Raw genomic sequence first — 22,939 nt, forward strand, 5'->3', positions numbered from 1 at the left:
TATCTAAACTTTTTATTATTTGTTACTCATCTTCTAAGTTTCTTTCTTTTTTTGTTTATCAAGTGATGGAGTGAAGATTCTAAAACATTCAAAAGACTATTTTGTCAAAGATTCTGATCAAATTTAGATTAATGTTAAGAGAAAATGAAGTCAACGGTTAAAATAATATTTATAATATATTTTGTTGATCATGAATCCTTATTTGAATGAGCCATAATTACGAGTCCATTAGCTTAAATGTCAGCTTACTTGTGAGTATTTCTACTTGTTTCTTAGTTAAGCTATTCAATGTGAGAGTATCTCCAACAAACACAAAGAAATACTGATAGGTGGTATCCTAGCTCATTGAGCAACTTGGTTATTAAAGAAGCGCAATACTCTGTATCAGTATTTGATACCTGCTAGTGATAATTGAATGTAAAACAATCATTAATATCTAGTAAATATTGTATTTATAGAATACCTTGTAGTCGGTTTATCAATTATATTATCTATAAGTCATCTCCACATACACATTCTTATATTTAAATATTGTATTTAGTAAGATTAAGGTCTCCACTGAAAAAAAATACAAATAAAATATGTATAAAAATTAAATAGAAAAATTCATGAAATGGTAATAAATGAATAATAAAAGTTATAATTAAACCTAAATTAGATAAGATTGGGAATAAGACGTGTATTTGTGTTGTGGGGGGAAAAGTGTTGGAGAACATGGTCCTAGAAATTGAGGCATGGGCAGGGTAGGTATGAAGTCCTAAAAGTAGGAACACTTTCCTATCAAAATTACATAAAGAAGCAGGAAGGACATGAATGTGTGAGTTTGGCATGTATAAGTGGGAGGTATGGTTTGCTAAAATTAGGGTTGCCATTCACCACCTTTCACTCAAATTAAGATTAGTTTTTTTTTCAGGCATGGACTCAAGACATGGAACTAATTATGTCGTCAATGATTTTGACTTAATCACTTAAAAGCAATTTTTTTTAGTTTATCTTTCAGATAATAAGTTTTTTTCTCTCAAGAGACACGTGTAATTTCACTAAACTTCTCCAGACATAATTGTAAGAAAATAAAAAAATAGATATGTTCTTTTTTTTAAATGAAAACTTATAAAAGTTAAAGATTAAATTTTCAAAAAACTTATATAAGATAAAGGTTAAACTATTTTGATCTAAATACATTTAGAAGTTAGTAATAACATAGAGATATTATAATCCCATATAAAAAGTAGCATTATTGAATGGAATAACCTACCTATGGTCTGGGCCCTCAACATTACCAACTCGAGTATGTTTTGGGGCGGTAGTTGGTAGCCGTCCGACGTAGGCACATGTGCGCTGCTGCGGCGGTGGGTCCTCCCCCAAACCACCGTCAATCACCGGTGGTCCCATCAAACCCTAATATCACTTATAGTCATTAGTCAACATACGCCTCAACCCAATTCCACATAATTACAACTTTCCCATCACGTGATCTCTTCTCTGATATTTCATTTCAACATTTTCTCTAATCTAATCAGACATTGTTTAAGCAAAATCTTCCCATTAATTCCTCACTTTAATCCTTAATTCTTCTCTCCAATCTCCACCAGACAAACCGGTGCATCATGATGGAACACTCGTAGAAATATCCATCGATTCGATGATGTTATCAGATACAAAAAAAAAACAGAGAGGATTAATTATATAAAGCGCATCACAATCATATTAGCTCAGCTTATGTTTATACGATGAAATCCGAGGTGGTGGTTTAAAAGTTAATATTTTCTTGAACTTTTAGGTAAACAGATACCAAGAATCCAAATCCAATCTTAATTATTATGAATTGCATCAAAGTTTCGTTCTTTCATAGTCACCAGTCAGAAGCAGCAATAATAATTAGTAAACGACAATCCGCGGTCCTCCTGATAATTTCTTTTTTCAAGATTTGACAGTATTCGAGTGAGTTGGGTCCGTGAGGACTAATAACTTCATCGATCATCGAATCTCTATATCTGATTGCACATATCATAGTAATAGAAGACAAAATGTGCAGTGTAAAATAGCCATAAATGATGTTAATTTGCAGGTATAATCCTGATTTTGTGAGTTGGTTCGGATAAGATAAGCAGAACTGAGAGGAGTTGAATCAGGCAATGATTTTGGCGGTGCATGAAGAGAAGAAGCAATTGCTATCTTGTTTTAATTTTGAAGACATGCATGGGACAGAGGCATTACTAGGAGCAGGAGGGTAAGAGACCTAATACCCTATACCCTACAAGTCTAGATAGAATTGGATCTCTCTGGTTCAGCTTGTGGCACTTGCTGGTTGGTACCATTTTTTTTTTCTTCAATAAATAATAATAGTTCTACTATACTGCATTGGTTTTATCTTGTTTTACTGAAGAAAGAAATGAAGAGTGTCCAACATTTCTGATGCAATGAAGAAGTGAAGCTGCCACACCTGGAATCTGATCAGGAACAGAAAGGAACATCCCAACCCTTCTCCTGCTTCTTCAGTCACAGATAATAAATGCAAGAGAAAGGTGCAGTTTGAAAGAGTCTTATAAGTATGAGATGAGATGCATGTTTTTGTGTTGTTTGAAATAGTTTGGTATGTGAGGGTTGAAAAAGAGATGGATGGTTATTAATTTGGGGTGAGTGATGTGTGTGTTTAATGGTTGGCTGGTAGAGAGAGATGTAATAATAATAAAAATAATAATAAGAAGAAGGAGATGGTTGGAAAAATAAAAGGTTGTGTTGTGTTGTTAAAAGTGAATATGCCTTTATTGCAAAGGAGTGAGGGTTATTGATTAGTGGTTGGTTAGGTCTTGGGGTGGAGCAGGTGTTTTAATTGGTTTGGGCCATGGGTGGGCCATGGATGGGCCTTAGGGTACCAAACCCTGAAAAGGACGGAAAGAGAGAGAGAGAGATGCAGGAGGAGATAGCACCGTGCGCAAAATAGCAAAAATGTAGCGGGTAGGAAAAGTTCACGAAGTTTGGTGAGATGTCTATGATTAAATAATGAGATAGGCACATGAAGAAGCAGCACAAAAATCCATGTCATAAATAAATAAATAAAAAGATATTATTGCACTGTGTGTGGTGTGGATGATGACCATGGATTGATGGATGGGCATGTTGTTAGGTAGTGGTTGCTTGGATTTAGGTGATGATGATCATTATTATTTTTATTATTATTATTATTATTATTATTATGGAAAGTCATGTATCTCATGCCCATGTACATACATCCAGTCTTTTCTGAGTCAACCATCTATCCCTTTCGGAAACTCATCTCTTTTATTTATTTATTTATTTTAATAAACTGAAATTATTTTCTTCTATGCTCTGTTTCTTTGTAAACCCAAAGTCAGTGATGTTATGTTATCTCTCTTTTTTATCAAAACTCTTCCACTTGTTCACTTGTTCATGTCTTGCCAACACTGCAAGTGGTCCTTTGACATTACACATAAAAACTCCCTTTGCCCTTTTCCTGCTCAACCAACATTTCCACAAAACAACTTCTGCATTTCCATTACAGCTACTGAGGAACATAAATTCTCCTACAGACACATCTAATAATTCTACGTCGTTTAAGAATCAAACAAAACCTGCAGTGTGACTGTTTACTGTTAAACGTGCTTTTTGTGCATTTAGTATAGTCCATGGTATATATTTAATTATTATTGTTAATAGCTCGTATGATTTTATTACTGTGAACTTATCTTATTTTGTTTGTTTGATTTGTAACTGTGTATGATAATTGTGTAGTGACGCTTGAATCGGGGCGATCTATATTAGAACACATAATCAATTTGATAATCAATTTGAAAATGAGATGAAATATTATTTATATATCATAAATTGGTCTTATATATAAATTGTCCTTATATCTGATTTTCAATTAAAGGTTATTTTCATAAACAGTAATAGTAGCCATATACGATATTTTTAAAGTTAGTCTTTTGAAAACATGTATATATGTAGATATATTCGTGTATGCATGTATATATTCAAATTGAATATGTGTAATTATACGAATGTTAGAGTTATTATATATACCTTGTGATTGGGGTGAAGCTTTAGAATGTTATTCATTTTATTAAAAAAAATTGAAATATTTTATGGTAGAATATATTGCATTGTATACTTTTTTTGAAAACAATTTTAAATAACAAGATTACATAGAAGTAATATGATAATTTAAAATATATGAATTTATAAATTTTCTCTTTTAAATTCTTGCCTTTTCTCTCTGTGTTATCTGTTTGACTTAATTTATTTGAGATGTTGTTAGATTGACTTTAGTTATGACATCTTAACGTGTTCTTTTATATGGATGTCGAAAAATGTATTTTCTCCATTAAATTTGATTACAGTTTGTTTTTCAATTACATTTGCCAATGTTATCTTTTTATACATACTACTATATTATTTTTTAATCAACATTAATTTATGGTTTTTTATCAATATTAAAAATACTTACATGAAACATAATTTTTTTATTAATATATATAATTTTTAATTAAATTCACCATGACTATTTTCGACCAAAGTCTATCTAAATATATGTTAAAGTAAGTTTATAACATATGTTCTCAGCAATTTCATTCAGCAACATTAACATTAACATTTCTTCATAAATATGAATGAACAAATTTTATTGAGTAAAATGAAATTTAATTTCTAATTGTAGTTGTTAGGATTATTTGTTGATTGATACATGATAAATAGCCTTATTCTTTTATTAATATTTACTAATTTTTTAAAAACAATTTTGTTTCTACCAGATCCAATAGATATATTAAAGACTAAAATTCATTAAGTTCTTTTAAACCTTTATTATGAAACAATTCAAACTTATATTTTAGGATCATCTTTATAACTAAATTTAAGTAGTTTGGTGTTATGAGTTATTATTTATTATTATATTATTATTATTATACTTTTTAATTAAATATTATTTCAACAGAAACATAAACTCACGATTAATATTGAATTTATAAATATAATTATTATTTCGAAGGAATTATCTTTCATATTCTCTAATAAACACTGGTATACTTTAATTTTAACTGTTTTATTAACTTAAAGTTTACGCTCAAGTTTCAAGTAAGATTATATTTATATATTAATTTTGAATTAATTTAGAGGATTTATTTATGTTAAAGTGTTATAGAAAGTGATGGATACCTGGAGTGGAGTAGATGATGAAGAGGAAGAAAAGGAAGCATGGATTTTACAAAAATCCTTGCCAAACATCGACAGCCTAAACTCCAAACATTTCCAAATCAAAGCAATCTTACAAAAAAGCTTAGGCCGAAATGAATTGGTTTTTTGACATGCCATTGCCATCACATGGCGCTGGGCCCTTAAAAACTAAAAAATCCGACGCATAATGCAACTAACTTACAATAATCCATCTTAAATTTGATGCTGACATTTTAAACGGTTAGCTCCAATTATTGGATTTTCTTTTCTCAGTTTCCAAGCGTTTCTTGATGAGAGAGTTGTTTCAATTTGCTGAAGAGGATAACTAACTTTACACTGTCTTATCTGAATTCCCAAAAGCACTTTTCCAAAAGCTTGAGAAGCAAGATAAATTTAAGATGTTTGTAAAATGTGATACTGCTTCCTAAACGCAACAACCAACACCAACAAATAAAATATTGAGCTAGAGTTTTTACCAACTACCTCAATCATCAATCAAGTTCAATCATTACAATGCAATACAACCACAGTTTACATGTCCATGTCACGTGCCTTTTCGGTGCTTTTGTCAAAACATTTACTTTTTTTTCAAATCCTCCAACAACTTTGTAAGTTAGTTGCATTATGTTATTATTTGAGACTTTCAAATAAAAATTCTGATTTGAATGTCGGAATATCTTCTGCGTACACTCGTCTCAAATCGATTAAAGAGAACAGACGTTCGTCCAGAAGCGTTGATCAGGAGTCCTCCTCATCTCAATTTAGCAGAAACATAACATATTAGTAAAAATTATAAATTCAAATTCATTATCTTAACTTTAAAGATTAGACATAATGATTTCTTATAACGTTTAATTCAATAGGTATTGTTTTTTTCCGATGAATCTGCTTAACGACAGAGACACATGTTGCACCTTAAAACAAAACCAGTGTCAACACCGTGGAAGCTACTCAGAGTTACACGGCCCAACCCAACAAACGATACAGCCATGGGATTTTACCCTTTTTGCTGTTTGCACCCCTAGAGATTTTTTAGTTATGATTGGGCCTGATGGAGGTTGTGTGGACTACGATGAAGAAGATATTATCGGCCTTGCAAATACTAGAAGTGAATGAAATTGATGGATGGGAAAAGGAAAGTGAAAGACGTTGATACATGTTTTAGAAATATACGATAAATTAATAAAGGCATTGACTGAATCAAAATCTTCAAACTTCATGACAACTTGCCACGTAGTCAATAAAGTAGTGATAAAGCCACAAAAAGACTATGAACTCTCGGACATATAATATATTTAAAGTATTAGAAATAGAATAATAATAATAATAATAATAATAATAGGTTGTGACCATTTGGATAAACTAGATATTAAACATGTCGTATATTCATTAAATTGACGAGAGACTATAAATAGAAACCCTCAAGGTGGAATATCCGTATTTCATAGTCATTGTCCCGTAATTCTAGTTAATTGAGTTAATTTATAATGGTTTGAATTATTATATTATAAAGTAGAAAAAGTTGTATTCAGCGTATTAATTATAATTCTTTTACTAATGATAAGCAGTTTTTGACTAAGATATGAATTTCCATGAATCAAGATACTACTCATAGTATTATTTTAATGTTCTTTCACACTAAGAAATTTAACTTGAATAGTATAGTGATATAAACGTAAATAAATTCTTATAGTAAGGGATTAGTAACTTAATCGTGTTCGTTTAAATATCTAATTTTAAAAACAAAAATTATAGGGTACAGAACAGAGTAAAGGTAATAGTAGAACAGAAGATTTCATTGAGCACAGTGAATGATTTTTTTACGAGCTTTCACTGAATTTTGTTGATTTTTTAACACATTTTTTCTGAAATTGAGCACAATAATTATACAAGTACATGTAACCGTTTGACTATGAAAAGGAAAAAGAAAAAAGAATTTGTGACGAAGATAGACATGCAGTGGATTGAGTTATAAGGAGTTATAATCTAATATTTAAGTTTGCAGATTTACGTAATCAATTACAACACAACAAGTGCAGTGTAATTTATGACAGTAAAGTCAACTTGTTATTGGAGATTTGAATGGAGATTGGTGTGTTTAGATTTAGTCCGATGTGGCAAGATAAAATCCGAATGACCTAACATTTTGAATGTAAAACATGTGATTCACAATTCAGAACATTATTAAATTGATGATTAATGGTGGGTTTAAGACATGGACGTTACCTAAGCATGTTGCTTGGTGGCTTCTTCAACATCAATCAATTAATATAAACGTGGATCAGGCTTTATAAGATCATCACAAAGACATTGTGGCCTCAAACCAAATTTCTTGAAACCTACTTATTTGTCTCACTCGCCAAGAACATATGTAACCCTGCAACGTTGTATTGAGTACAGTTTTCACTTCCTTAAAAGGAATTTTGTTTCGGTATGTTATATACCAATAAGTGTAAATCTTGTATGAAAAATAAAAAATCATAAGAGTAGAATAAAAAGTGTTCTTACAAGCTCAAGTGTAATCTATAAAAATGTCTTCTCTTCACAATTCTACACTATCAATCCTCCAAACCTCATGTTTCGAAAATATCTATAAAAGACTCTCCAAAACTCAAGTCAATACTAGGTTAAAGTCGAATATCAATTAATGCAACAAGTGAATAGTAAATCATTATTAATGTATTATTTATAGTGTTTATCTCATTGATCATGAACACATTCGAATGGACCACAACTTAACTTATTGGTTTATTAGCTCATTGACCTTGAAATTCAATGGCCAAATTAACGGTTAAGCAAGACTCATCTTTGGCTGAATCATCCCACGTTGCACTCTTAATAGATTACAGGAGATATGAGCACACGGTGTCCGGTCTCCAACATCCAGTTCCCAGTATCTCGTCTCAATTACATTTAAGTTATAGACTTCGATTAACAGGACCAATAAGTCTTTAGCCACATACATTACAAGAAACACTTTTAATGATGATTTTAGTATTTTGATGATGTTGGGTTATTTTGTGTTGATTATTTTCTTTTATTTCTATATTGTGTTTTTTTTTTAGTTTTAGAATGGTTAAGTTGATATGAAAAATTTCACATAATTTAAGATAAAAAAAAGATAGTAATAGTGTTATAATGGACTATAAATTTTTAGTGTTATTTTTTTTTGTCTATTTAAAGAAAAATTATCATATTTAATTTGACTAAAGTCAAAATGAGTTTGTGAATCATGTGTATGGGTTTAGTCATGTCTTGAATTGTTTATTTAAATTTCATATTCATATGTTGGGATGATAGGATATTGTCTAAGATCTTTTAAGAACAATTATTTAATAAAAAACAACTTGATTTATTTATGGTCTTGCTAAGCTAAATTCTCAGATAAATATTTTTTTTTTCTTGTTAATGAGCAAACGACACTTCTAGTGATACAAAATGAAGGCATTCAATACTATTATCAACATCTACCTTGTTATGATAATTTCTAATCTCATTTTAGGTCATTTTATATTTTATTATTTTTAATGTCTTTGTACGTTCACTTTATCATCACAATTAATTAATAAAACGATAGTTTCAATCATAGAAGGCATTGCTAATGCTTAAGAAGCTAATTAAATTTTCATTACTTTATAATAATTTTTGTATAGCGTGGCTTGATCCTTCGCTCATAAGTTTCTTATTATAAATAAACTAATGACTTTTAATCCCTTGTTCTGATTGTTCAAACTGCGTTAAAAAAGAGCTCCAAGTATTACTTATTTACTAACTAATATATCTATTAGATACGCTAAAATTAAATGTTTCATCAGAAAGAGACTAAAATTCAAGAGCTTATTTATAACGAAAATTTTACAAAGGAAACACTTATACACCATGAAACTTTTTGAAAAAAGTGATTATAAAACTCTAAGAAATTTATTATATATTACAAGTTATGATCACATAACAGTACTTTTTACGTTGTCAATATATTTATAACAATAACCGAAGTAAATTAATTGTTCAAGATGAAAGTTAATTTTTAGTTTATTCCATGTGCTTGAGAGCAGAAAAAAAAATGTTGTGGATGATATGATAGTAATGGATTTTTTGGGTGTGGGCAATGAATGGACTTGAGTGGTAAGCCCACAAACACGGTATGATCCAACAACCGCATTACGTTTTGGAGTTAATCAGAGCACACTCGAGTAGTAGAGATGATGGTCAACAACATTTAGTTCACTAGAGGCCCATATTTTCATCAAACCAATCATTTATTACCATTTCCTCCAACATCTCACCATTGTGCTTCCCTCTTTATCTATCTCTCCCTCCACCAACATCTTCATGGCTTGCCTAGTATAAATTTAGACCCAACCTCATCTGTTATAAATAAAGTTGCACTGTATGGTCATATGGACATATAGAATAGTCGATTGGATAAGACGACCAGTCCAAATAAGTTGCGGTTAACATCATTAAACATCATTTAATTAAGATTATTAATAAACATTATTTATTAACTGATCGCACGATTATAGGGATAAAAGACCGAAAGGTCGGATGTCTCCCAACAGTAAGAACTTATAAAGATTGCTTCTAATCAAAATTACTAGTAAGAATTATTTAGTGAAAAAAATGGATCGTGATCAGGATTGCACTAATCACAAGCTTATATCGAAACTTATAAATAGAAATCAAATGTAAGAAAATAGATGAATTACGAATTTAAAAAATTTATTATGACCCCAATCAGATTGATTACTAACTTAAGCATTAGAGTGTTTTTGACAGATACACACAAACGGTTTAGAGCACGAACAAGGAAGAATTTTAACTTAAGTGCATGGAGGATAACCTAAGCTAACCCAATAAAAAGTGTGAAGAAACATTTTGCGGAGATCTTCCACCTTATACACGAAACAAAAATCAATTTAAAATATATAAACGAATGCAAAACTCATTTTAATATAAACAAATTTTATAGAATTGAATTAAATTTAAAATCCATTAATATCATAGTCATGAGTTAGAATCTATCATAATAAATTTATTAGATATATTGTTTTATTTTATAATCATTTATTAATATTTAGTCTTACACTTTATATATATATATATATATATATATATATATATAAATAAATAAGTAAAGATAAATATTATAATATATATAAGTGAAGATAAATATTATTTTATAAGTAGGTTTTGTAAATTTTAATTCATACGTAAAATGGGTTAGATGATAAGAGGAGGGCCTGTTGAATATTTCAGGTTTACTTTAAAATTATTACTTTAGAAATGTAATATTTGACAAATAATCACATTGACCACCTTCTTCTGGTGGTACACTCGTAATTCAAACTTTTCTTCCTCCGACCATATGGTCGTACATGCACTAAAATTTACAAGACACTAACAAAGTTCAGAAAATACTGTTTCTTCCATGCCCCCTTCGGTTTTATCCTTGTTTTTTCTATTCGACATTTCTGGCAGTACAATGCACGATATCATTACTCTTAAAGTTTCTGTTAAAATGATAAAAAAATATGTTCTTGAGCTTTAAGTCGTACGTGTTCTAATGATAGTAAGAGGAGGTAGAACTGGGTTCTACTATAGTTTGTCGAGGCAGCTTATAAGAAGAAATGATAACATAGTTTGCTGAAAGCTTTGTCGTTGTGAAATGGATACGTTATCTTGGTGATATCAGAAAGTCGAAAGCAATCGTCATCATGAATATGGACCTACTTCTTGTATAAAGCGATTAGCAGTGTTAGGATGAAGAAAACAGCCATCAATCTACCAAAAAATATCAAAATGTTCAATTGCTTGAAACCAATAGCAAAAGAAAGCTACATATCAGCAGCACCTATATAAGTATATATATTATTAATTTGTATACTGGCAGTTTGCTATCTCGTCATAAGAGGCATTGATTGCAAGCTGAAATTGAGCCTGCCCAATACCATAACTTTCATGAAAATGTTATACCATAACTATCAATGGAAACGTGTAGTACGATAGTTGACTGTATGTAGGCACAGTCTTTTCCTATAAAACCCCATTCAGTTTCATCATTTAGAAACATCCCTTCCCTTTCATTCACCTTGCTTCTTACTTTTCAATACCTCACTCCTACTCTCACTATTACCTGCATTTAGCTCACACCCATGTTGCAAAGAAGTAGAACTCTTCCCAGCAGAATGCACCAAGGAATTGTAGGAACTATGCACTCTCCTTCTTTTGTATATGTATTCATTTACTATTATTTACGTTCAGTCGTTGATTGATGCTCACTGTTTAATACAGATAGAAGAGAGGCAAGATGTGAAGCACTACTTACAAAATACTCAAACGGAGACTGTTGCTATGAATATTCAGCCTAACTATTCCAAATGCTTAGATGATGATGGTCGTTTGAAGAGAACAGGTTCACCATACTTTAACTTGATATCAAATCTATATGCTGTTGTAGTACAACAGTTTTCGACCATATTTTATATATGTCCCTATTCATTAACTATATTGTTAATTTTTAGTATATACATTTATATTTAAATGAATTCTGTATTAACCTTCCAAAAATGGTTGTTGGGAAGTAAAACTTGTCTTGTCTCTTAAGCGAAACTACGTAAAACAGTAGCAATAGGCAATCCTGGAGGAAGCAGTATGTGGAAGTGAGAAAGAATGTTGTGCCTGTGATTGCAGGAACATTTTGGACGGCAACTGCTCATATCATCACTGCTGTGATAGGGTCTGGAGTTCTTTCTCTTGCATGGGCAGTAGCTCAGCTTGGTTGGGTTGCTGGACCTGTTGTCATGCTTCTCTTTGCTTTGGTCAATCTCTACACTTCCACCCTACTAACACAGTGTTATAGGACGGGTGACTCTGTTACTGGACAGAGAAATTACACCTACATGGAGGCAGTAAAGTCCATCTTGGGTAAGAGGATTAAGAACATTCCATTACTATATATCTATGTAACCAAAAGAAACCAATGTGTTGCTAATGGAACTATCATACCATACCACTTTGTTTGGGTTTCAGGAGGAAAAAAGGTCAAGTTATGTGGCCTGATTCAATATGTCAATCTGTTTGGAATTGCAATAGGGTATACCATTGCTGCCTCTGTCAGTATGATGTGAGTTCAATTCAAACATTAGTGACTTTAGTTATATATTCTCTCTTTCTCTATAAGTAAACTATGAACTTGACTAAACTAGTGATGTTTCCCTCCCCTTAAAAGTTGACCTTTTTTTTATTAACTTTATGTGTCCTCTCAGGGCCATAAAAAGGTCGAATTGCTACCATAACAGTCATGGAAAAGATCCCTGTCACATGTCAAGCAATGGGTATATGATAACATTTGGAATAGCAGAAGTGATTTTTTCCCAAATCCCAGACTTTGATCAGGTGTGGTGGCTATCCATAGTCGCGGCCATTATGTCCTTCACGTATTCTTCAGTTGGATTGAGTCTTGGCGTGGCGAAAGTGGCAGGTGCAAGCAGATTTATCTTTTATGTCAGCGTGGAACCATTGTTTACTGGTCTGTGCAACTTCTAAGTTTGTTTTTCCTGTTGTAGAAAACAAAACTTTTAAAGGAAGCATGCTGGGAATTAGCATTGGCACAGTGACACAAGCTGGAACAGTAACTGGCACGCAGAAAATATGGAGAAGTTTACAAGCTCTGGGAGCAATGGCCTTTGCATACTCTTTTTCCATTATCCTGATCGAAATTCAGGTAACTCAGATATGGCCTATGTCGATCATACGTATTCTGCACATAATTAACAATACTACATGAGAAATTAAGAAAGCATCTGGCTTTGATGAAGGACACCATAAAATCTCCTCCTGCAGAGCACAAGACCATGAGAAAAGCCACAGCCTTGAGCATCGCAGTTACCACAGTGTTCTATTTACTCTGTGGATGCATGGGGTATGCAGCTTTCGGAGACAATGCACCTGGAAATCTCTTAACTGGTTTTGGGTTTTATGACCCTTATTGGCTTCTGGACATTGCCAACATTGCAATTGTTGTGCACCTAGTTGGGGCATACCAGGTATTATCTGTTGTGAATTGTAGATACTTGAGAAAATTGAACAGAGCTTCAAACCTCTTTCTGAACTGTATATATTATTCCAGGTTTTTTCCCAGCCCTTATTTGCATTTGTGGAGAAATGGACTGCACGTAAATGGCCGAAGAGTTGTTTTGTGACGGCAGAATATGACATAGCGGTTCCCTTCTATGGGGTGTACCAACTCAACTTCTTCCGCTTAGTATGGAGAAGCATTTTTGTGTTGTTGACGACCCTCGTAGCCATGCTCATGCCCTTTTTCAATGACGTGGTTGGAATGCTTGGAGCTTTTGGGTTCTGGCCATTAACAGTTTACTTCCCTATCGACATGTATATTTCGCAAAAGAAGATTGAACGGTGGACAAGTCGATGGATAGGACTTCAGCTACTTAGCGTTAGTTGCCTCATGATTTCATTAGTATCTGCCATTGGTTCCATGGCCGGGGTGGCTTTGGACCTCAAGACTTACAAGCCATTTAGAACTAGCTATTAAGTGAAAACCAGTTCTTCACAAATACCAGTGTTTAAGCAGACGATTAGTCAAAAGTTAGTTTGTGCAGTTAAAGTAAATACGCTCCATGTCTGCTGCTGTTGGAGCAGCTTGATTTCAGAACGAAAATTATATAATTGGACTTTGGACATAACATGCCTCAGATTTGGAGTTATATATACGTCTGTGTAAGTGTTACTTTGAAGTCAAAAGGAATAAGAAGCCTTTGAATCTTTTATTTCTTTAGTCATATTATCTTCTTCACAGTCGCTAGTGCCATTTATTTCTTCAGCTATGTTACCTTTCTCTACTCAAGGGAAAAGAATAAATGGAATTCATTATCGCAAATTTGGTGCGTAACCAGTTGGACTTCTATAAATAAAAAAACACAACCCTGCATGGAAAAAAGAGAGGAACAAACACAGTTCCTTTTCCCGAACATCTACATTAAAACCATAAATACTAACCACTGTCAAGATTGATTAAAATAAAAAATCCATGAACAAACAGACAAACTACTCTATATAAAGGGTGTCCTAATTCTTTTGCTGTCATAACATAACTCATTTCTTAGCCTTGAGTTTGGCAGAATTTGCTTCAGCAGCAGCTTTGGCCAGTGTTGTTGGCTTGATCACACTCTTAGGGTTGAGTGCCTTCCTAAGTTTGAACACTGCCCAAGCTGTCCCAATTGCATGCCCTGCGGCGTCAAGACCTTCATTAGCAACCTGGGCCGCTTGCTCTCCATACCTAACACAACCAAAAAGGCAATGGAAAGAAAAAAAAACCATGTCAATCGTTAAACAAACCATTGGTTTGATGAAAAAAAAGGTAAGATTTCATGCAAAGGTCTTAATCTCAATAACCCAGGCAAGTATGTTGGCAATGATAAGAAAACTTTTGAAGAAATGAACTTACTTATGTGAAACGAGTTCAGTGGTCACGGATGACGAAGTGGACATAACATTCCTCCCAGCTACTTCTACAGCATCCAGCACCTTATCTGCACATCACACAGCCAAAAAAATATATAAATAAAAAAAAATCCTTCCTTCCATTGACACAGAATCAAAAAGACTATACTAAACCCCCAAAACAACTATGATAAATTAATATAACTTACTGAATCCATCCATGGTAGCAAGGACGATTTCTCCAGGAAGAAGACTAAAGAACTTCTTTCCAGGTTTGGAGTTGACTACAGAGCTTGTGAAGAATCCAGACACCTTGACAACCCCAGAGAGGACACCAGTGGCTACTTTCTCTGACATCTTGGTCAACTTCTTGACCCTTTTCATATTCTCCAATGCCTGAGGACTCATCTGGGAGTGGGAACCAGGCTCCAATCTCTTCTTCATGAAATCATTCCCCCACTTCAACCTCTCCACAGTAACATCCCCAGCCCACAAAATCCCCCTAATAACATGCCCCGACCCCGCAGCAATCCACCTCGCAAAACTCCCACTGTAATCCTCCACGTTTGGTGCCAACGTTGTCCAATAAGCACCAGAACGCTCCTCGATCACTTCCCTCTTCTCCTCTGATTTTAATTCTTCGGGTGATGTCTCTGTCGACACGGAACCATCCAACACCTCCCATCCACTCACACCCTTCACTTTCTCCTTCGACAGAAAGCTATACTTCTCCAGAACCCCGTCCAGTTCCTTCAGCACCCTCTCTTGCCCCTTCGCCGCCACCGTCAACCCATAATTCAACACCTCAAATCCGTTCTCCGCCTGTTTCTGTGGAACTTGCAGCGTGAAGAAGTAGTGCGACTGGTCCAGCTTCACCGCCGCCACGTCCTTGGCCAACGGCCACTGAACCTTGTCTCCGACGCGAGCGAGAACAGCCACCACTTTGTCCCCTTCTCCGAGGCTGGATATGGTGAGATCCCCTGAAGCGAGGTGCACGCTTGAATCCTTTTCTATGAGATGCAGAATCGCACCCGGAACCGTGACGAGAACGTTTTCCATGGCTTGTGTCGCGTTTGGCTCTTCCGCAATGAGATTTTCTGTTTCTACTGTAGGATAAATGGAAGAAGAAGATGACGATGAATGGTGGGAAAAGGGAGAAGCAGCTTCTGGATTTGTCAAATCAACTTGTGGGTAGAATGAATTTTGTTGAAACATGGCTTGTAAGTGAAGAAGAGCTATGGAGGATGGAAGACAAATATGATATATATACCTACCGTTACTTCGTTGGATAGATTAAGATGAAGTCGAACATTAAACAACATAAACAAAACCGACATGCCACGGAAAAGGAAACACGTGACGTGGTTGTGGGAATTACGTGTAACAACCGCGGTGTCAAGCAATTATACTTACTTTCTGTTTAAGAAATCAATAATGAACTGCGAACAATCCAGATTCCATACGGGCCAATCCCTTTAACTGGACCTGTGACGTTCCATGGCCCAATTGGCTCAAGAGTGTTTTCCCTACCCTACTCCGTATTTCTTTCTACACTCCCACATTTTTTTCAAAATTTCAAAATTATTTCTTATATTTCAAAAAATCCTATATCTCACTTTTTTCTTCAACAAATTTTAAAATTTATTGAAGAAAAAAATTTTCAATAAATTTTAAAATCGGTTGAAGAATTTTTCGAAAACTTTAATGAATTTTAAAATTGATTGAAAAAAAGTATTTTTGGAATATGGAAATGTAAGGAGAAATGTGAAGAAATACAGAAAGAAACACTCTTGTCTCACTCTAATTAGCGGCAATAAAAGAAAAAAATGAATAAAGATACATTGTACTTTTCTACTTAATATTACTTTAAATATAAATTATATAAATTTCATAATTCTATAATTTATTAGAATTTATATTTTTTATTGATAATTTTTTTACTTATCTATCTCTCTTAATTACGTAACAAGTGCTATTCACATTGAAGGTTCATCTTAAAATAAAATCTATTAATACGCAATAAATAAGATAATGATAAAAATAAAGATTTTAAATCACATCTACTCATCATTCACCCACCAATAGAAGACTTGTTTTAATACATCTACAAATCTTACATAATTTAAGAATTAAAGTCAACCTCCTCTTTTAATAGCCATGATTAGTTTTAAGAACAAAATTTTAATGAGATTGAATTCCAATTCAAAGAAGACGAATTTGACTAATTTATGCTAAATATTGGTGCGTAGGTAAGGAATAAAGGTTGTTGGTCAAAAGGCAATGGCTCTTTAATCAATCCATTGTCCCTTAGCACATAAGGTACTTCATCCCCTCATTTCGGGCATAAACTTATTTCAAAATAAAATATATATTTATTTGCATTTTTTTATCTATATATTACACCTATTTCTATGTAAAATTCTGAAATAGTATATCTTAAAGCATAAAATAATGTTGTTATATAAGGTTTAGTATCTAGTTACTTCGAATTTATTTTGATAACATCTTTACTTTTATTTTGATTTTAAAAGATGTTATTGCGTTTTTTTCTTTCACATGCATAACTTCAATCAAGGATATTAAATGCAACTTTGACTACTAGCACATGTAGCTGTTTTTGTTTTGGTCTTTCCCAACACTTTGCATCGCAGTTTTTTCTTCTTTTCATCTTATGGCATCAATTTTTGTGCTTATTTTAATACTTTGACGCGATTTTATGTATTTCCATTCCATACACATTAAATATTTTTTGTATAACAAACGAACTTTACAATAATAAAGTTATAAATGTCCTTAAAAGAATACTATATGGTGAGGCTATTGATACTCTTGTCTATCTGCTCGCTTTCTTTTATAAGATTATATATGAAACTAATTCAATAATCAAGAGTTCAATTGTCATATTCTACTAGTACAAAGATTTGCATATTATCTTTTAAGTGAAAATCATTCTACTATAAAAGTAATTATCTTATTCAATATCAGATTTTTAACACAATACAATTTATGTGGCAATGTTATGGATAGCCTTTTAGCTTTTAAGTGTAACTTTTTTTTTAATATTAATGACTGGGTTTGGGATATTTTTAGAATGATGTGGTTAAATTCGAGCAGGAGAGTATTTTTATGATTTAATAGTAATTAAATTCCAATAAGATGTTTATTATATTAAGATTACAGTAATTAAGTATTTCAAATAATTTATATTTAGTCAAGATTCTGTCCATCCATTCATTATCATTTATTTCAATGTTATGGTTTTGAAAAAAGAAATGAAAATAATATATATCCAAATAAGCATCAGTAATAAAAGAAATACAAGAATTAGATGATTTTTTTATTCCCTTTCAGGATATGGTTCTTAATTCCTAAAATTAAGATTGACACCAAATAAAGCTAACATGCAGATGGAATAATAGAAAACAGATACGAGAGTGAAGGTGATAGAAGTCCTCCATATTAGTCAAAGAAACCAGGAGATTCCCCTCCTTAATTAATGCACTGTTTAATGTAATGTAAATTGGCAGCAGAAACCTCACATTTTAAGGTTGGTATGATAATAATAATAACTAATTTATAGAAAAACAAAATTACAATTATAAATAACTCATAGTTATTTATATTGAAATAAAATAATTTAACATAAAGAGTATAAAACAAATTATAATTCATCCTATAATTTTATAAAGTATAAAAGATAGACTCCTAAAGTCTAAAAATACAGGGTGAAGTTTAATTGAATCCAAAATAAAAAAACTTACTATAAAAAAGTACGACAAAAGTTTACAACTTCTGCTTGTCACTTCAACCAAACACATCCTAAATTAATAATTAAAAAAGAAAAAGAAATACAAAGTATTTGACTATTGTCTTATATTAGCTGTGGCAACTTAGAGAGGTGCCACTCACTTCCATCACTACTCACGCGCCGCATCGATCAAAACCACAATATCAAAGTTTATAACGGATCTATTTGAGTAACGACAATGGGGCTCCGAACCACGTGCTTCCCATCCGTCCACGTCAGCGACCCGAAAACAGCCCCAGATTGACCCATCTTTAGATTCCGGGTATCCCCTGCCACTGTCACCACATAGCTCCGCTTCTTCACCGCCTCCGAGAACACCAGCCGCGATGGCTTCACCGTCACGGTCACACCACTCGCCGGGGCCTCCACGCTCACGCGATAAACGGCGTTCGCGGACCCCACGTTGGTCACGGTCCGAATGAACGTCTTGGACGCCACTCCCTTGGACGAAACCGGAAACATGGCAACAAAGGAAGGGTAGTTCAGATTCTCCGGTGACGGCTTTCTCACCGGACAACTCGCCGGTGTGCGAGTAATCACCTGAATAACCTTGGGTCCGTAACCAATACCACAAAGGAAGTTAACATAATCATTGTTGGTGATGTCATAGACCAACCCAGGATCCAAGGCTCGTCCAAGGTTAAGATGACCAGCGCCGAAATCATAAGGAGTGGAACTGTTCCCGGTGGCTTCGTCGGTCATGATCCGGTTGCGGTTATCGAAGACGGTGGCGGTGGTCATCATGGCGGACCTAATGGCGGCGGGGCTCCAATCAGGGTGCGCGGATTTGAGCAAAGCTGCTGCGCCACTCACGTGAGGGCAAGCCATGGAAGTGCCAGACAAGATGTTGAACTCCGTTCTCCTCGTATCCGAATCCAAACCGGTCGGGCCGACAGCGTCGGTCCATGCCGCTATGATGTTGACACCGGGAGCAATCAAATCGGGTTTAAGTAGTTGAGGGTTCAAACCGTTGGGTCCTCTCGCCGAGAAAGAAGCAATGACCGGTGCCGGTTTGATTCCAAGAATGGTGCCTTTGAAATCAAGCGTGGCCGTTGGGTTTGCCGAAGTTGAGATGTATTTCTTGATTGCATCTCCTTCGTTGGCGCCAACAGCACATGCAGGAAGAAGATGAGCATCTCCCACCAGTCCTTCGCCGTTGGAGATTCCGTTCGCCAGAATCATTCCCACGCCGCCGGCTTTCTTCACCACCAACCCTTTCGCAACCCTCGGGCTACTTCCTCTGTCGCATACTACTATCTTACCCTTCACCAGGTTCGGATCCAAGGAATTCTCCATGCAGAGGGAATCCCCAAGAATCCCTGATTTCCCAGGGTAAACCAGTTGATACATTTTCCCACTCAACGCCGCTCCGGCGTAGAGCGACACGCCCGAGAGCTTCCTCCCGTCGCCTAAAAACACCTGTGCCGGGAAGTCACGATCAATGGTGCCCGCTCCCACTGTTGTTAACCACGGAGCGAGGTTGGTCACTGTCATTCCGCTTGGCCCATCGTTGCCGGCGGAAGAAGACACGAACACTCCTCTAGAAACCGCACCGTAGGACCCAATTGCGATAGGATCGAGGTAATAAGGGGAGGCAATACCGTCACCACCGCCAATGGATATCGAAATGACATCGACGCCGTCGCTGACAGCGATGTCGAATGCAGCGAGGATGTCAGAATCGAAGCAGCCAGAGTTTTTCCAGCAAACTTTGTAGACAGCCAATCGCGCTTTCGGGGCCACTCCCTTCGCGATTCCCGAAGCGTACCCGGACATGTTAGCTTGGAAGGCGTAGCGGCCCGCAGCGGTGGAAGCGGTGTGCGTGCCATGGCCATCAGCGTCGCGAGGGGAACGAAATTCAACGGTGTCGTTGATTGGATTGAGAGGACCGGAAGCCGCGCCAGCTTCGTGACCCTTGGAGAAGAATCTGGCACCGATGAGCTTACGGTTGCAGTTTTTGGGAGAGAACCTGGCGCCGGTTTCGCACGCGCCTTTCCAGCGACGGGGAATTGGGCCGAGGTTCAAATCAGAAAAGCTGCGGTGCTCAGGCCAGACGCCGGTATCAAAGACTCCGATGATGACATCAGAGCCATAGTCGGATTCGGACCAGAGGCCTCGCTGGTTGCGGAGGCCGAGGAACTGCGGGGAGCGTGTGGTGTGGAGCTGGCGGCGACGGTCTTCGAAGACAGCGAGGACGGAAGGGTGGTTGCTTATGGAGGCTACCTGTTGGGGCGTGAGAAAGGCGGAGAAGCCGTGGAAAACGGTGTTGTATACGTGGAGGATGTGAGTTTGTTGGGTGAACTCGGAGGTATACCAGTGGTAGTGAGTGGGAAACACTGATGGCTTGGACTGCGAGTCGACACGGAAGATGAAGGTTTTGGAAGCTTCATCGGAGCAAACAGAGGAAAAGAAAATGAACAAGAAAAGGACGGAGAAAGCTAATTGGGGAAGAGTCAATTTCAAAACTGGCTTGCCCATTTCAGACACTCGGAAGTGAGAACTCAGTCACTGATAACAAACTCGCGAGTGAGAGACCAGTGTTATAACATCCACTCTCTGGGACACTCAACACTCAGCAACACTTTTTTCTTTTTTTTCTTTTTCCTTTTTTTATTAAAACATAAAACCCAAAAACATGGAAGTTTTTAAATAATATAATTCTTTCTAATAATTCATTTCCCTTACTTAATTCAAAATTAGTAACTAATCCTTGCTACCTAGTCAGATCGGATGAGTCAGCTCAATATCCCAGCAAATATTTTAGATCGCATAATTTAAATATATATTATATATATAAATAACATTTTTAAAAAAAAAATAGATGCATTTTGTTATTTAACACATAAAAAAAATTAATTCTTCCTTTAATTGAGAAAAACCAAACACCATGTACCCTTCTATTTCCAATTTTGGATTTAACTGCTGGCATGAGAAGGACTTCACTTTAATATAATTGTAAATCTTTTACTACAAAGACTTAAAAGTAATTAGGATGAATTGAAAATTACAAACGACATCAATATTAAAGCTCTACTAATAAATACGATGATTCTTAATTGCATAAAAATTATTACCCCTTTCATGAATCTGCTCATATAAAACACAATTTTATAAATACTATTTATATTACTACTGTGTAAAGAGTATTTTTTATTGTTTATAAAAGTGACAACAAATTACCTGAATTATTATATATAATTAAATTAAACTTTAAAAGTAATTTAGATAGAAATAAAATACATTATATAATAAGTGAAATAAATTAAATTAAATTCATTACAATTTAAATTAAATGGATTGAATTCAACATTTTTCATTTATATTATTGTCACAAAAACAATAATTATTATGGTTTATAAAATAAACATTATATATATATATATATATATATGAACAAAGGATTTTTTTTTTCTTTTTAATATGCCATTAAACGTGATATGATAAACTTCAAAACTTAGATTAAATTTGTCACATTCATTTCGTGCAACGGTCCAGTCAAACAATTATCATAAGAATAGACATTTTTTTCATAAAAAAAATGTTGTTGAATAATAATAAAAACATTTCATTACATTTTTATAATTAAATCAAATTTGAGTATTAAATAGACCGTATCTAATAAAAAAGAAGTTAGACTCCATAAGTGTTTAAAAAGTAATAAAAATGTAAAAATGATTAAATTTTCATTATATAAATTAATATCAGATCAAAATTAATATTAAATACACTTGAAATAAAGATCTAATTATATGTGTAGCAATAATATGAAAAATGTAAGTTTCAATATTTTAGGATTAAATGATAAATAAATAAATGATATGAAAGGAAACTTGGACACGCATGACACCTAAGACCATGGCCCATTCCATCAGTCTCATTCAATCACCCCCAATTCTTCTTCTTTCTTTCTTCATGTTGAAAAAACATTTCAGAAAGTGACAACAAAAGTATATATTATACATTAAAATGTCACATGTATATCTTTCGTAATCTTACTAACAACGCTTGGACCTCACCAACGAAATTATTGTACCTTTTTAATTCTTCTCTAAGCTGCATTTATTATATACAGCACAATATAATTAAAATATGATTATTGTTCTCTTCATATTGAATTTAATTTTTTAATGTATTCAAATATTCAAAATTATAATAACTGTTCACCGAGAAAATGCAGTTAAAATTTATTTTCACGAATTTTAATAAAAAAATTGTAGATAATTAACATTAAGTCAAAATTTGCACCGGTATGCCCTTCCACTTATTTGTATATGGTAAATATGTGTAAATATATCATTGAAGGTATGACAAAACAATATCAATTATACACACCAAACTCTCAGAGAAATCTAACTATTTAATACATTATTATTTTTGTTCTGGACTTTTAAATTTCTTGTTTGTTTGTTTCTGTCTAGTGTCTTATTAAATTGATTTGTTTTATTTTAATTTTCAACGTAATCTTTTGTTTTT

The 22,939-nt window shown here is 34.1% G+C and overlaps 3 protein-coding genes across 6 annotated transcripts; 1 reads left to right on the plus strand and 2 right to left on the minus strand.

The window, feature by feature from the left end:
* The first annotated feature begins 10,582 nt into the window (after positions 1–10,582).
* On the plus strand, positions 10,583–14,040 carry LOC108340700 (amino acid permease 4). Of its 4 annotated transcripts, XM_017578227.2 has the most exons (8): positions 10,584–11,396; positions 11,488–11,608; positions 11,887–12,120; positions 12,226–12,319; positions 12,462–12,676; positions 12,762–12,919; positions 13,014–13,241; positions 13,325–14,035. In XM_017578227.2, exons 1-8 carry the CDS (start codon positions 11,349–11,351, stop codon positions 13,748–13,750), a joined length of 1,524 nt encoding a protein of 507 aa, XP_017433716.1. In that variant the 5' UTR covers positions 10,584–11,348; the 3' UTR covers positions 13,751–14,035. The 4 variants fall into 4 exon arrangements, with proteins under 4 accessions (XP_017433712.1, XP_017433716.1, XP_017433715.1 ...); XM_017578226.2 differs by having other exon boundaries at positions 10,584–11,608; positions 13,325–14,037; XM_017578225.2 differs by having other exon boundaries at positions 11,887–12,319; positions 13,325–14,037.
* Positions 14,041–14,064: 24 nt separating this feature from the next.
* On the minus strand, positions 14,065–15,944 carry LOC108340701 (protein EARLY-RESPONSIVE TO DEHYDRATION 7, chloroplastic). The gene is made up of 3 exons (XM_017578228.2): positions 14,868–15,944; positions 14,663–14,747; positions 14,065–14,494 (listed from the first exon to the last, which is right to left on the minus strand). The coding sequence occupies exons 1-3, from the start codon at positions 15,871–15,873 to the stop codon at positions 14,311–14,313; spliced, it is 1,275 nt and encodes a 424-aa protein (XP_017433717.1). The 5' UTR covers positions 15,874–15,944; the 3' UTR covers positions 14,065–14,310.
* Positions 15,945–18,369: 2,425 nt separating this feature from the next.
* On the minus strand, positions 18,370–21,132 carry LOC108340699 (subtilisin-like protease SBT1.6). Its single transcript, XM_017578222.2, has one exon. The coding sequence runs from the start codon at positions 20,942–20,944 to the stop codon at positions 18,617–18,619; it is 2,328 nt and encodes a 775-aa protein (XP_017433711.1). The 5' UTR covers positions 20,945–21,132; the 3' UTR covers positions 18,370–18,616.
* Positions 21,133–22,939: the final 1,807 nt, after the last annotated feature.

Source organism: Vigna angularis, chromosome 5 (assembly GCF_016808095.1).
Source record: "Vigna angularis cultivar LongXiaoDou No.4 chromosome 5, ASM1680809v1, whole genome shotgun sequence".
NCBI lineage: Eukaryota > Viridiplantae > Streptophyta > Magnoliopsida > Fabales > Fabaceae > Vigna > Vigna angularis.